The 15,467-nt window shown below is 51.4% G+C and overlaps 1 protein-coding gene across 5 annotated transcripts in view; it reads left to right on the forward strand.

Annotated features, from left to right (window-relative positions):
- The window catches only part of SEMA3B (semaphorin 3B), a 31,030-nt gene that overhangs the window by 3,723 nt on the left and 11,840 nt on the right, over nt 1-15,467 (forward strand). For 2 of the 5 annotated variants that reach the window (XM_044273146.1, XM_044273147.1), the window contains exons 2-6: nt 6,514-6,639; nt 8,827-8,981; nt 9,118-9,180; nt 10,548-10,667; nt 10,825-10,918. In XM_044273146.1, the coding sequence (XP_044129081.1) occupies nt 6,514-6,639; nt 8,827-8,981; nt 9,118-9,180; nt 10,548-10,667; nt 10,825-10,918 (558 nt within the window). Of the gene's footprint in view, nt 1-28; nt 222-2,904; nt 3,141-3,356; nt 3,687-6,513; nt 6,640-8,826; nt 8,982-9,117; nt 9,181-10,547; nt 10,668-10,824; nt 10,919-15,467 lie in introns of those variants that run through there. The other 3 variants (XM_044273149.1, XM_044273148.1, XM_044273150.1) reach the window with 3 other exon arrangements.

Genomic DNA, 15,467 nt, shown 5'->3' on the forward strand with positions numbered 1-15,467 from the left:
ACCTTCTTACGTTGAAGTCACTGAGGTTGAACTTTGCCCCGTGACTGACAGGCACACAAGGGCGCTGCCGCCGGCTGCCACTGACGGGCTGGCATGTATGGTCACCGTGAACCTTCTGGAAATGGGGCGCAGTCGGGATTTCTGGCCTTGCACTTGTTAGTTAAGGATCCAGCGCTGGAGAAGGAGGCTGGAAAATCCGAGGCATCGGAGGAATGTGATCTGTAAGTTGCTGGGGGAGATCCAGGCATGTGTGCGGCAGCTGCAGGAGAAGCCGAAGAACACAATATGTGAGCGGGCGGCGGGTGCGGGGGGCAAGCGGTACCTGTCACCTCAATGTCTTCATGCCTCTCTTCATCTCCAGTCAGAGAATGGGCGCTGCTCTGACCCCTGCACTAAGAGCATTCCCTGCAGATGGGGGCCACGACCTCTGACCTCACTCAACGCTGCGGGTCACCTAGGTGACAATGTGCTAAATGTGCAGTGAATGACCTGTGACCCAGGAGCGACACTCAATATCCCCTGTGTCCATATCCACCCAGCAGGGAAAAGCTGCTGCTCCCCTCCCCCTCCTGTGCCGCTAATGCACCTGCTTGTACCCCGTCCCTATACCTGCGCTCTAAAGCCTCCCGCCAGGACAGGAGCTCACCTTCTGAATGCAATACAAAAACTGGAAAACCTGGCAGGTCACATAGAGCAATGAGCACGGGGGGCCGGGGGTCTCTACACTTCATGTCACTTATCCCATCAAGGGACAATGACGTCAACCTGAAAAGGCTGATAACGGGGACAATAGACTGTATTCTCCTGTCCTACAGTCATCCTCCCCCTGAAATGGCTGATAACAGGGAGCAATAGACTGTATTCTCCTGTCCTACAGTCATCCTCTCCCCTGAAATGGCTGATAACAGGAAGCAATAGACTGTATTCTCCTGTCCTACAGTCATCCTCTCCCCTGAAATGGCTGATAACAGGGAGCAATAGACTGTATTCTCCTGTCCTACAGTCATCCTCTCCCCTGAAATGGCTGATAACAGGGAGCAATAGACTGTATTCTCCTGTCCTACAGTCATCCTCTCCCCTGAAATGGCTGATAACAGGGGGCAATAGACTGTATTCTCCTGTCCTACAGTCATCCTCTCCCCTGAAATGGCTGATAACAGGAAGCAATAGACTGTATTCTCCTGTCCTACAGTCATCCTCTCCCCTGAAATGGCTGATAACAGGGAGCAATAGACTGTATTCTCCTGTTCTACAGTCATCCTCTCCTCTGAAATGGCTGATAACAGGGAGCAATAGACTGTATTCTCCTGTCCTACAGTCATCCTCTCCCCTGAAATGGCTGATAACAGGGGGCAATAGACTGTATTCTCCTGTCCTACAGTCATCCTCTCCCCTGAAATGGCTGATAACAGGGGGCAATAGACTGTATTCTCCTGTCCTACAGTCATCCTCTCCCCTGAAATGGCTGATAACAGACGGCAATAGATTGTATTCTCCTGTCCTACAGTCATCCTCTCCTCTGAAATGGCTGATAACAGGGAGCAATAGACTGTATTCTCCTGTCCTACAGTCATCCTCTCCCCTGAAATGGCTGATAACAGGGGGCAATAGACTGTATTCTCCTGTCCTACAGTCATCCTCTCCCCTGAAATGGCTGATAACAGGGAGCAATAGACTGTATTCTCCTGTCCTACAGTCATCCTCTCCCCTGAAATGGCTGATAACAGGGGGCGATAGACTGTATTCTCCTGTCCTACAGCCATCCTCTGTTTTCACGGTCAGTCACTAGGGGACGCCGTCCTATTGCTCTGCTCTGGCAGCCCCCCCCCCCCCCTCTGCTTTAATGACCTTTACCTGACAATTCCCAGCGCCTATAATAAAGAGTTGTCACCCCCCCGCTCTTCATTATATTCTCATGCTCCGCGCCTCTACTACTAATTATCGCCCCTGTTGTCGTTGTTTTACCTCTCACATTAATTGCTTCCTACCCCCTGGGGTCCTGCCCCCCTCCCGCCCTCATTGTAGGGGCCTGCTTCTCTCATGTGCTGCCATTCTCCCGACCCCTTCCCTCTGTCCCTTTGTTACAGGGTGAATGGGGCCCACACTTGTCACTTGCTGGAATGCGTCTCTTTCTGCCCAGTGCTGTGACTCCAGACGCTGCCGCCCTCATGGGCATGTACAGTGTTTATGGGGTGATCTGTGAGCTGCACCCCAACCATGAACCACTCGGCACCTGCCCAGGTTCATGTCCAGCTCGGAGGAGGGGTGGACATGGGGCGGTGCGGCTGACTGCTGGGGACGGGCCCTGGTTGGGGTTCACACTGGGGTGATGATCGATATAATACGGTGTCGGGGGGGGGGAGTTCTTTGTATAATATGCCACATCTGTCGGCATATTCGCTGCCTGCCGGTGGGCGTTGCGAGAGATGCCAGTATGGAGAGCATTCCGAGAATTTGTGGCTGGTGGCCATGTGTCCGGGGCAGCTGATCAGGGGTGAGAGCACGGCCTGGAGTTTGGGGAGATGAGATACACTAGGCCCTGATCCCCTACACCGGGGTCCGGCCGCTCCACAGCGATGCCCGATCCGCAGGGTTATTCTCTTATTATTTCCCGATTATTCTGTGATTTACATTAAATGATACATTGTGACTCTCAGGACAGAAGAGAGATGTGTGCACCTCACAGAGCACTGACCACACTGATACACTGTAACAAACCTCCAGCTGTGAGAAGCATTAGGTCTGTACAAGCTTTGAGTCCCTGGATTTAAGCTGAGATCTTGAAAATAGTGATAAATGGAAACATGAACTGTATTAGAAATTTGGTGGTAATATATGACGCCCTAAACCTAAAGGATAGGACCAGGCATCCTGAGGTGTGAGCGCAGGTGGCGGCAGGATCTCCCCATGAGTGTCTGCGCTCTCTGTCTGTCTGGCTGTCTCTCCTCCCTCTCTCTCTCTCTGGAGCTGTGAATGGTACATACAGTGGGAGGGGAGTGGGACTCTCAGACCGAGAAGCAGAGTGCTCACCTCTCGGACGGACAGCCTCGCAGGGAGACCCCACAGTGTTCAGCGGGGTGAAGAACCTTCCCCCTCCCCAACTTAACCTCATCTTCAACTTCTTTTCACTGGAGTAGCAGGTGAGTGAAGACCGGTGCTGTACAGGTCTATGCTGTGACCGTCAGCTCTTGGGGACAGTAAGGTGATTGTGAGGGTAGCAGTGCTGGTTCTGCGCGAGCTGTGCAGGTGCAGAGGGGGTTATTGTAGATACAGGTACCGGTGCGGCTCACAGTGTACATTGCGGCAGGACGGCGACGCTTCCAGAGCTGTGACCTTTGCTTTATATCTGTGTAGACACAATGTAACCGGGAGGACGTTGTATTCTCACGTTATATAGCGGTTGGGTGTACATTACACACCTGCATATACTGATGTGTGGGGGCAGCTCTGACACGACATCCACAGAACATAGAGGACTCTGCGAGCTGCACTGTACAGGGGTATGTCCCTTTAAGGATGTGTCATTCTCCTGCTGCCTCCTATATTTGTGGGAGTTTGTTTGTCGTGTTGAGCTCTTGCTGCGGACGTCACAGGCGGCACCGTGTGAGCGATCCGGTATCTGTGCCGCAACCTGCGCTTGTCCTGTAACTACTCAGTGGGCGCGCTGTGGTCAAGGGGTATTCCAGGTGTGAAGCTATCCTCTAACCTGTGGGTAAGGCCTCATGCACACGACCGTTGTTTTATTCCGTGTCCGTTGCGCCGCTTTTCGTGATTTTCTGCGGACCCATTGATTTTCAATTCGGCTAATACACCGTTTGCCATCCGCGTCCGTGATTCCAGTCCGTCAAAAAAATATAACCTGTCCTATTATTTACGCGGAAAACGGTTTGCGGACCCATTCAAGTCAATGGGACTGCTGAAAAACACGGAGGCACACAAGATTGTCGTCCGCGTCCGTTTTCTTTTCCTATCATTTGCATGGCAAACCTGTCTTTTTTTGACATTCCTTTATGTCTGGAGATCCTCCAAAAATAAAGGAAGACACACGGAAACAGAAACCGAAACGGATCACGGAACAACGGAACCCCATTTTGCGGAACGGAACACAACAACGGTCGTGTGCATGAGGCCTAATTATTAGATCATTGGGGTCCTACCACTGGGACCTCCACCGATCACGAGAACAGGGACCCTGTACCCCGTGGAGCCCCCCGAAATGAAAGGAGCGGCCGGTCGGGCATTCGTGCAGCCGCTCTGTTCATTACTATGGGAGTTCCCACAGCTGCGATCTGTAATTTCGGGTGTCGTGACCAGTGCGCCCCATTCTCAGACATCCCGTTTACAATTTGTGCCATTCATGGTTTGCCCGCTGTGTTCTGAGTGCGTTGTGTGATGGAAAATGCTGTAAAATCTGCAACGTGTGAATACTCCCTAATCACTGGTGCTCACATTCGGCCGGTCAGAGGTGGAGGACGTATACATCACTGTGGACACAACTTTCCGGAATATCCGCAGACGCTTACGCCTGTGCCGGGCTGGCTCTGCCTGTGGTTTAATGCTGGAATCATCACGTGTTAGGGTATTCATGTGCTGGAACTACCACGCTACACATTGTGATGGTCATGTGATGTGCGCTCCCCACACGCCTGTTGCCCCAGGTGATAACGAATTACCTGTATGAGGTTGCCGGCTGACGCTGCTGCGCGCGGATTCCTCCTGTCCTCTGACCTCTCGGGTGCGGTGTCCTGCAGGGGCCACGTCCAGGCAGAGAAGCAGGTTTTACAATCTCAGGAATTTTTTGTCCAGCTCTGAGGGAAGAATAAAAATAAATTCTTGGGAAATTCTTCTGAAACGCTAATCTTGAAATAATGGAGACGGTGGAATTAGCGGCTAATACTGTTCTCCTGACCTGAGCGCAGTGCGCGCTCCCATGTGAGGTCACGGAGTCACATACGTGCTGTGTGACCGCTGCGTCATGCTCATAAAGACCCTGTTGTTGTAGGTGACGTCGTCCAAACGCGCCAACAAGAGCTCGTTATAGCCGCCAACTACTTAGAGGAAAGGGTCGGCGTTATTATAAAAGCGGATGCCGGTCACACGGGGAATTATACACGGATGTAGCAGAGCCGGCCTGCACACGTTGTAGAGCTCTGGCCTCCCTAGGACAGATATTGTGGATTATCAGACCCGGCCTGTGGGGATGGTTAATCGCGCCGCCGCCTGTCATTAATTAGGTCTCTGTTCTGCATTAATCTCCGCAGCGCCCTCGCCCGTCGCTGTATTTTATATTGTGCTAATAAAGAAGGGTTAAATAATCGCTGGATTCCCGCCAGACACCGTTAAACTTCACCAGGACATCAAAAGGGAATCTCCCTTTGAAACTAATATTGAGATTTCTTCAAAAGCTTCCATTCTGTGTCCCGTCCCGTCCCCCCCCATTATCTGGAGGCAGCGAGGTCTCACGCCTCATCACGTTACTGGATCCCAAATGTAAGAGGTGTCACCCTCCCCCGCCCGCCCCAGGAGGTCCATGTCACCGTATCCTGCTGATCTCAGTCCTGTCGTTTCCCACCTGTCTCCCCCATGATATGATGTAGAACATACAATGGGCCAGTATGAACCCGTTCCTGTGGTCAGCTGCCGTGGTCTTCGGTGGTAGATGTCAACCATGAACAAGTTGGCCATACAGGAACCAGGCGTCTGTGAAGAGCCTCATAATAAATCTATTCAGTAGTGCAATGAATATAGCCTGCAGTGTAAAGAATGGCGGTTTTCATTCTGGTTGCCATGGTTATATCCGGGTCCTGTATAAATGTTTATGGTGATTGTCTATCTTTTCTCTCTATTACAGTATATATTAATGTATGTAGGAGGATCGTTACCGCTAATTGGTTCAGTTTGCAAATTGTGCGGTGTTGTTGGCGACCACCAGTTTGAACCTGCAAAGCCGCGCAGCTAACCATTATTAACTGGGAAAATGCATCTTTTTACGCCGGTGGGGTTTTTGGCGGCACTGTGCTGCTACACGTGGACTCGCCCTAAGCCCCCGTTCACAGTGTCCTTCGTCATCACAACGAGAAGCTTGCGGCAGCCCATCCAATCCACCCCATTGTTTTCGATGGGAGGCTATGCTGGCGTTCATGCTAAAAACCGCGGCTGCTCCAAAATTCTGATGACAAAAGACGCCTGAAGCTTTATTAGCATCCTGTGGACATGTGTTTTTTTGCTGCAGTTTTGGTAAATCGTGGCCTGACCACAAATGGCGCCTCACATCCGTGTATGTGGAGGGGGTCCGGCCCCGATAAGAGCTAGCGGGAATATAACCATGTCCTGCGGGGGAACGTCCAGGAGTGTCTTGTGATGGGGGCTGCTGGCTTGGGGCCACATGGCCGATACGAGCTGCTTGGAGCGGATACAGCGCGGCGTTACACTGGAGGACGGCTGATTTCTCACATTTTACTACTCTATTCAATATTCCGGCTCCTCTACAACCGCCATCTTGTTTTATTGCAGACTGGCCAGGCACCTGTCCCTTTAAGATGAGAGTCCTCGGCCGCCACCTGCTGACCTGTGTTTTACTGTGTTGGGGTGTCAGAGGGAACAGCACGGTCACCCCACGTCTGAAGCTGTCCTACCACGGTGAGTACGGTCACCACTCAGGACCCTGGTAAAGCTGGGTGGTGACGGTGGGCATGCTGGTGACATGGCTCATGTGACAGGACTCATCATCACCGCATGAGACTCTGGGGGAAGGGGGGCGTCCATATTAATCTCACTCTAATGGGGGGGCCAGAGCCGCGTCATGAATGACCCACAGCCCTGCGGCCGCAAGCACTTAACCTCTGACCTTTTAATGGCATGCCAAAAAAAGCCTGAATGACTATGGACTGACTGTGAGGGACTGCGGTAGAGCGAGGGACGACTGAACGGACAGACACAACATAGAAGAATTGTACGCAGTGTGTCAACCCCCCATCACACCAGCTGTAGACATCAGGGGGCGCCACTTCTACAAGATCTCTCTGTAAACCACTTACCCTGTACGGAGTGACATCACATCTTACACTGTATTACTATATCATGTCTTGTACTCCAGTCACACCCAGAGCTGCAGTGAATCTGTCGGCTGCACCCATGTGCAAGGAGCCGGGACCTTGGCAGCTTCTTAGGGCTCCTGTAATGCACTGGACGGGTGAAGGCTGCAGTACAGCGCCTGATGCATGCAACGTGGCAGACGCAGCGCTGGATTTGTCATGATGCAACAAGCAGAAATGTGAATGCAGCTGTGACTGTGACTGGAGCCTGAGTCATGGTTTAAAGGGAACCTGTCACCGGGATTTTGTGTAAATAGCTGAGGACATGGGTCGTTAGATTGCCGCGAGCACATCCGTAATACCCAGTCCCCATAGCTCTGTGTGCTTTTATTGTGTGAAAAAAACGATTTGATACATACGCAAATTAACCTGAGAGGAGTCCTGTACGCGAGAGTCCTGTATGTGAGAGGAGTCCTGTCCGCGAGAGGAGTCCTGTCCGCGAGAGGAGTCCTGTCCGCGAGAGGAGTCCTGTCCGCGAGAGGAGTCCTGTCCGCGAGAAGAGTCCTGTCCGCGAGAGGAGTCCTGTCCGCGAGAGGAGTCCTGTCCGCGAGAGGAGTCCTGTCCGCGAGAAGAGTCCTGTCCGCGAGAAGAGTCCTGTCCGCGAGAGGAGTCCTGTCCGCGAGAGGAGTCCTGTCCGCGAGAGGAGTCCTGTCCGCGAGAGGAGTCCTGTCCGCGAGAGGAGTCCTGTCCGCGAGAGGAGTCCTGTCCGCGAGAGGAGTCCTGTCCGCGAGAAGAGTCCTGTCCGCGAGAAGAGTCCTGTCCGCGAGAGGAGTCCTGTCCGCGAGAGGAGTCCTGTCCGCGAGAAGAGTCCTGTCCGCGAGAAGAGTCCTGTCCGCGAGAAGAGTCCTGTCCGCGAGAAGAGTCCTGTCCGCGAGAGGAGTCCTGTCCGCGAGAGGAGTCCTGTCCGCGAGAGGAGTCCTGTCCGCGAGAGGAGTCCTGTCCGCGAGAAGAGTCCTGTCCGCGAGAAGAGTCCTGTCCGCGAGAAGAGTCCTGTCCGCGAGAAGAGTCCTGTCCGCGAGAGGAGTCCTGTCCGCGAGAGGAGTCCTGTCCGCGAGAGGAGTCCTGTCCGCGAGAGGAGTCCTGTCCGCGAGAGGAGTCCTGTCCGCGAGAGGAGTCCTGTCCGCGAGAGGAGTCCTGTCCGCGAGAGGAGTCCTGTCCGCGAGAGGAGTCCTGTCCGCGAGAGGAGTCCTGTCCGCGAGAGGAGTCCTGTCCGCGAGAGGAGTCCTGTCCGCGAGAGGAGTCCTGTACGCGAGAGGAGTCCTGTACGCGAGAGGAGTCCTGTGAGAGGAGTCCTGTCCGCGAGAGGAGTCCTGTCCGCGAGAGGAGTCCTGTCCACGAGAGGAGTTCTGTACACGAGAGGAGTCCTGTACACGAGAGGAGTCCTGTCCGCGAGAGGAGTCCTGTACACGAGAGGAGTCCTGTCTGTGAGATGAGTCAGGGACAGGACTCATCTCAGGTTAATTTGCATATGTATCAAATCAGGTTTTTTTACACAATAAAAGCACACAGAGCTATGGGGACGGGATATTGCGGATGTCCTAGCAGCCCATGTCCTCAGCTCTATACACAAAATCCCGGTGACAGGTTCCCTTTAACAGCAGAAAGCAGCTCTTGCTGTGACTGGAGTATAACACGGGATGGTTAGATAATAAGTAAAGCAGAGAGATCCCCTAGAGGTGACCGGACAGGGTCTGATTCGGCCTCCCCCTCACCCGCTCTATGTCTCCCCCAGATCTCTCTCACCACGGCCTGCGCATGTACACAGTCAATCGCTCTTGCTGTTTCGATGCTCTGTTACTGGATGAGGAGCGCAGCCGCCTGTTCGTGGGCGGGAAGAATTACCTGCTGTCACTGAGTCTGGATGACATCACACACAACCCGCTCGTGGTAAGAGGCGCTCTACTCTTGGGTACCCGGACCCCCACCTATAAGGGACTATGTGCCCCCTACAGAACCGGAGAATAACTGTGTATGACTCGGCCTGCTCGCAGGATAATCTCTATCTGACCCTCGTGTCTTCTAGATTCCGTGGCACGCTCCTGTGGAGTGGAGGGAAGAGTGCAACTGGGCAGGAAAGGACATTAATGTGAGTCCACAAGAACCGGCGCCCTCTACTGGGGGGGGGGGGGGGTATAACCATGCTCTATGGGTTACCAGCTGAGGCATCTCCTATTGCCCCAACACTGCAGACCAGTGCGCCCCAACCTGCGGCTCTCAGGCTGTTGCCAAACTACAACTCCCATCGTGCCCCGACAGCTGCAGGCTGTAGTTCTGCAATAGCTGGAGGGCCACAGGTTGGGGGAGACTGCTGTGGATGCCGCCAGTCCAGTCACCGCACACGACCCCAGACGTTCGTGTCTTATGTGAATAAAGCAGAGTTATCGCACATTGGAAAGTTCTGCACCCTCCGAGGACTGTTGCGTCTCAGTTTGACACCATTTACAATCACTCTGTTTGCTGTCAGTAAATAGAAACATTTATGAGATTTCTTATGATATTCAATACACCTGTGTGAGAGGTATCAGATTAGGTGGGATTTGCTTCTCTGGTTGTGACAGCAAGCAGAGATCTTGAAGGTGGTGTTGAATTGCAGGTCTACACAGCGATTTGACATAAAACTAGAGGCCTCTTTTCTATGGAACCCCTGGGGTTGTGTGAGGCCACGCTGATCACACCTGTCCTGCGGACGGCTCCCAGCATGCACTGCAGCCCGCTCATCAGCCTGTTTACTTTCTGTCATTAATGACTTTCCTGGGGTCAAAGTGCATAGGATGTGATGGAGGAGTCGGCTCCGGTGCATAAAGGACCTGCAGCTCCCCGCCCTTACAGATCTGGTTAGGCTGTAGGCTAGTCTATGGCCGGCGCTGGCTCCTGCCTGGCACAGTGCTCTGAGATGTCTTACCAGCCACATATGGTGGGGGGCAGTATTTAAAAGACTTCAGAGCTGATGACCTATCTCCGGAGAGCGCATGTATAGGGGCTGTGCTTGGTATTGCAGCTCAGCCCTATTCACTTCAATGGGGCTGCACCACTTTTATGCCACGTGACCGATAAACGTGGCGTTACTGGTCTTGGAAAAGCTGAGAGAAGGCCGCGACACTACTGTGAGCACTGACTGCTCAAACAGCTGACCTGCGGGGCTCCTGGGTGTCGGACCCCCGCCGATCAGATACTGGTGACCTGGTCATCGGAAAACCCCTTTCATGGCGGCTGATTGACAGTGACGCAATACCTGACTGTGCACCGATCTGTGAGTTCAGGGTCAAGTATGGGGGTGTGAGCGACTTAGTGAATTCCAGCTGGAAGCTGCGACTCCCCCTCCTCTCTCTAATCAGTAGGGTCCCCTCCCGTCAGTGCTGGTGGGGGAGGGCCGCGCACCCTGGATATGGCAGCGGCTGGGACTTCTTGTACAAGTTGTGACCCTGCGGCCTCGTAACATTTCTCCTCTTGCAGCTGGAATGCATGAACTATGTGAAGGTCCTGCAGCTGTATAACCGCACTCACCTGTTCACCTGCGGGACGGGAGCGTTCCACCCGGCCTGTGGCTTCCTGCACGTGGGACAGCGTTCCGATGTGAGTAGCCATGTTTGTGGAGACCGCGCCTGTGGTTAAGGAGACAGGTTATTATCATTACGTGGATAGGAGCGAGATAAACCAAAAATGGTGCACTGCTCCCCACTGTGGGGGTGATGGACAGGCCCCCGTCATGTGTGTGTCACCTTGTTTGCAGGACCCCGTGTTTAAGCTGGACACCGCGAGACTGGAGGACGGAAAAGGGCGCTGCCCATATGACCCCAGCCACGCGGCCGCCACCATCCTTGTTGGTGAGGAGAATGTCATTGTATACGTCTGTAATATTCCATACATCCCAGGCATGACGCTCCCTGATAAACAGTGCCGATCTCACGGCCTCCCACAAGTCCTCCAGGGTCTGCACCTACACACCTCGTACACGGACTCCCCCACATGTATGAGCAGCCGCTCTCACACACACACAGCACCGACACCGCGGTACGTATCTGCTGCCTCTACACACACATCCATAGTCCACACAGTCCTCCTATATACATGCAGTGCGGTCTTATATCCAGGCTCCGCACAGTCCTCCTATATACATGCAGTGCGGTCATATATCCAGGCTCCGCACAGTCCTCCTATATACATGCAGTGCAGTCTTCTATCCAGGCTCCACACTGTCCTCCTATATACATGCAGTGTGGTCTTATATCCAGGCTCCGCACAGTCCTCCTATATACATGCAGTGCAGTCTTATATCCAGTCTCCGCACAGTCCTCCTATATACATGCAGTGCAGTCTTATATCCAGGTTCCGCACAGTCCTCCTATATACATGCAGTGCAGTCTTATATCCAGGCTCCGCACAGTCCTCCTATATACATGCAGTGCAGTCTTATATCCAGGCTCCGCACAGTCCTCCTATATACATGCAGTGCAGTCCTATATCCAGGCTCCGCACAGTCCTCCTATATACATGCAGTGCAGTCCTATATCCAGGCTCCGCACAGTCCTCCTATATACATGCAGTGCAGTCCTATATCCAGGCTCCGCACAGTCCTCCTATATACATGAAGTGCGGTCTTATATCCAGGCTCCGCCCAGTCCTCCTATATACATGCAGTGCGGTCTTATATCCAGGCTCCGCACAGTCCTCCTATATACATGCAGTGCGGTCTTATATCCAGGCTCCGCACAGTCCTCCTATATACATGCAGTGCGGTCTTATATCCAGGCTCCGCACAGTCCTCCTATATACATGCAGTGCAGTCTTATATCCAGGCTCCGCACAGTCCTCCTATATACATGCAGTGCGGTCTTATATCCAGGCTCCGCACAGTCCTCCTATATACATGCAGTGCGGTCTTATATCCAGGCTCCGCACAGTCCTCCTATATACATGCAGTGCAGTCTTCTATCCAGGCTCCGCACTGTCCTCCTATATACATGCAGTGTGGTCTTATATCCAGGCTCCGTACAGTCCTCCTATATACATGCAGTGCGGTCTTATATATACGCTCCGCACAGTCCTCCTATATACATGCAGTGCGGTCATATATCCAGGCTCCGCACAGTCCTCCTATATACATGCAGTGCGGTCATATATCCAGGCTCCACACGGTCCTCCTATATACATGCAGTGCGGTCTTATATCCAGGCTCCGTACAGTCCTCCTATATACATGCAGTGCAGTCTTATATCCAGGTTCCGCACAGTCCTCCTATATACATGCAGTGCGGTCTTATATCCAGGCTCCGCACAGTCCTCCTATATACATGCAGTGCAGTCTTATATCCAGGCTCCGCACAGTCCTCCTATATACATGCAGTGCAGTCTTATATCCAGGCTCCGCACAGTCCTCCTATATACATGCAGTGCAGTCTTATATCCAGTCTCCGCACAGTCCTCCTATATACATGCAGTGCAGTCTTATATCCAGGTTCCGCACAGTCCTCCTATATACATGCAGTGCGGTCATATATCCAGGCTCCACACGGTCCTCCTATATACATGCAGTGCAGTCTTATATCCAGTCTCCGCACAGTCCTCCTATATACAGACGTGGACAAAATTGTTGGTACCCTTTGGTCAATGAAAGAAAAAGTCACAATGGTCACAGAAATAACTTTAATCTGACAAAAGTAATAATAAATTAAAATTCTATAAATGTTAACCAATGAAAGTCAGACATTGTTTTTCAACCATGCTTCAACAGAATTATGTAAAAAAATAAACTCATGAAACAGGCATGGACAAAAATGATGGTACCCCTAACTTAATATTTTGTTGCGCAACCTTTTGAGGCAATCACTGCAATCAAACGCTTCCTGTAACTGTCAATGAGACATCTGCACCTCTCAGCAGGTATTTTGGCCCACTCCTCATGAGCAAACTGCTCCAGTTGTGTCCGGTTTGAAGGGTGCCTTTTCCAGACTGCATGTTTCAGCTCCTTCCAAAGATGCTCAATAGGATTGAGGTCAGGGCTCATAGAAGGCCACTTTAGAATAGTCCAATTTTTTCCTCTTAGCCATTCTTGGGTGTTTTTAGCGGTGTGTTTTGGGTCATTGTCCTGTTGCAAGACCCATGACCTGCGACTGAGACCAAGCTTTCTGACACTGGCTAGTACATTTCTCTCTAGAATTCCTTGATAGTCTTGAGATTTCATTGTACCCTGCACAGATTCAAGACACCCTGTGCCAGACGCAGCAAAGCAGCCCCAGAACATAACAGAGCCTCCTCCATGTTTCACAGTAGGGACAGTGTTCTTTTCTTGATATGCTTCATTTTTTCGTCTGTGAACATACAGCTGATGTGCCTTGGCAAAAACTTCGATTTTTGTCTCATCTGTCCACAGGACATTCTCCCAGAAGCTTTGTGGCTTGTCAACATGTAGTTTGGCATATTCCAGTCTTGCTTTTTTATGATTCGTTTTCAACAATGGTGTCCTCCTTGGTCGTCTCCCATGTAGTCCACTTTGGCTCAAACAACGACGGATGGTGCGATCTGACACTGATGTTCCTTGAGCATGAAGTTCACCTTGAATCTCTTTAGAAGTCTTTCTAGGCTCTTTTGTTACCATTCGGATTATCCGTCTCTTAGATTTGTCATCAATTTTCCTCCTGCGGCCACGTCCAGGGAGGTTGGCTACAGTCCCATGGATCTTAAACTTATGAATAATATGTGCAACTGTACTCACAGGAACATCTAGTTGCTTGGAGATGGTCTTATAGCCTTTACCTTTAACATGCTTGTCTATAATTTTCTTTCTGATCTCTTGAGACAGCTCTTTCCTTTGCTTCCTCTGGTCCATGTCGAGTGTGGTACACACCATATCACCAAACAACACAGTGATTACCTGGAGCCATATATATAGGCCCAATGGCTGATTACAAGGTTGTAGACACCTGTGATGCTAATTAGTGGACACACCTTGAATTAACATGTCCCTTTGGTCACATTATGTTCTGTGTTTTCTAGGGGTACCATCATTTTTGTCCATGCCTGTTTCATGAGTTTATTTTTTTACATAATTCTGTTGAAGCATGGTTGAAAAACAATGTCTGACTTTCATTGGTTAACATTTATAGAATTTTAATTTATTATTACTTTTGTCAGATTAAAGTTATTTCTGTGACCATTGTGACTTTTTCTTTCATTGACCAAAGGGTACCAACAATTTTGTCCACGTCTGTACATGCAGTGCAGTCTTCTATCCAGGCTCCGCACTGTCCTCCTATATACATGCAGAGCAGTCTTCTATCCAGGCTCCGCACAGTCCTCCTATATACATGCAGTGCAGTCTTATATCCAGTCTCCGCACAGTCCTCCTATATACATGCAGTGCAGTCTTATATCCAGGTTCCGCACAGTCCTCCTATATACATGCAGTGCAGTCTTATATCCAGGCTCCGCACAGTCCTCCTATATACATGCAGTGCAGTCTTATATCCAGGCTCCGCACAGTCCTCCTATATACATGCAGTGCAGTCTTATATCCAGGCTCCGCACAGTCCTCCTATATACATGCAGTGCAGTCCTATATCCAGGCTCCGCACAGTCCTCCTATATACATGCAGTGCAGTCCTATATCCAGGCTCCGCACAGTCCTCCTATATACATGAAGTGCGGTCTTATATCCAGGCTCCGCCCAGTCCTCCTATATACATGCAGTGCGGTCTTATATCCAGGCTCCGCCCAGTCCTCCTATATACATGCAGTGCGGTCTTATATCCAGGCTCCGCACAGTCCTCCTATATACATGCAGTGCGGTCTTATATCCAGGCTCCGCACAGTCCTCCTATATACATGCAGTGCGGTCTTATATCCAGGCTCCGCACAGTCCTCCTATATACATGCAGTGCAGTCTTCTATCCAGGCTCCGCACTGTCCTCCTATATACATGCAGTGTGGTCTTATATCCAGGCTCCGTACAGTCCTCCTATATACATGCAGTGCGGTCTTATATATACGCTCCGCACAGTCCTCCTATATACATGCAGTGCGGTCATATATCCAGGCTCCGCACAGTCCTCCTATATACATGCAGTGCGGTCATATATCCAGGCTCCACACGGTCCTCCTATATACATGCAGTGCGGTCATATATCCAGGCTCCGCACAGTCCTCCTATATACATGCAGTGCGGTCTTATATATACGCTCCGCACAGTCCTTCTATATACATGCAGAGCAGTCATATATCCAGGCTCCGCACAGTCCTCCTATATACATGCAGTGCGGTCTAATATCCATGCTCTGCACAGTCCTATATACATGCAGTGCAGTCTTATATACACGCTTCGCACTGTCCTCCTATATACATGCAGTGCGGTCTTATATACACGCTTCGCACAGTCCTC

This window comes from Bufo gargarizans, unplaced genomic scaffold (genome assembly GCF_014858855.1).
Source record: "Bufo gargarizans isolate SCDJY-AF-19 unplaced genomic scaffold, ASM1485885v1 fragScaff_scaffold_432_pilon, whole genome shotgun sequence".
In the NCBI taxonomy this organism is placed as follows: domain Eukaryota; kingdom Metazoa; phylum Chordata; class Amphibia; order Anura; family Bufonidae; genus Bufo; species Bufo gargarizans.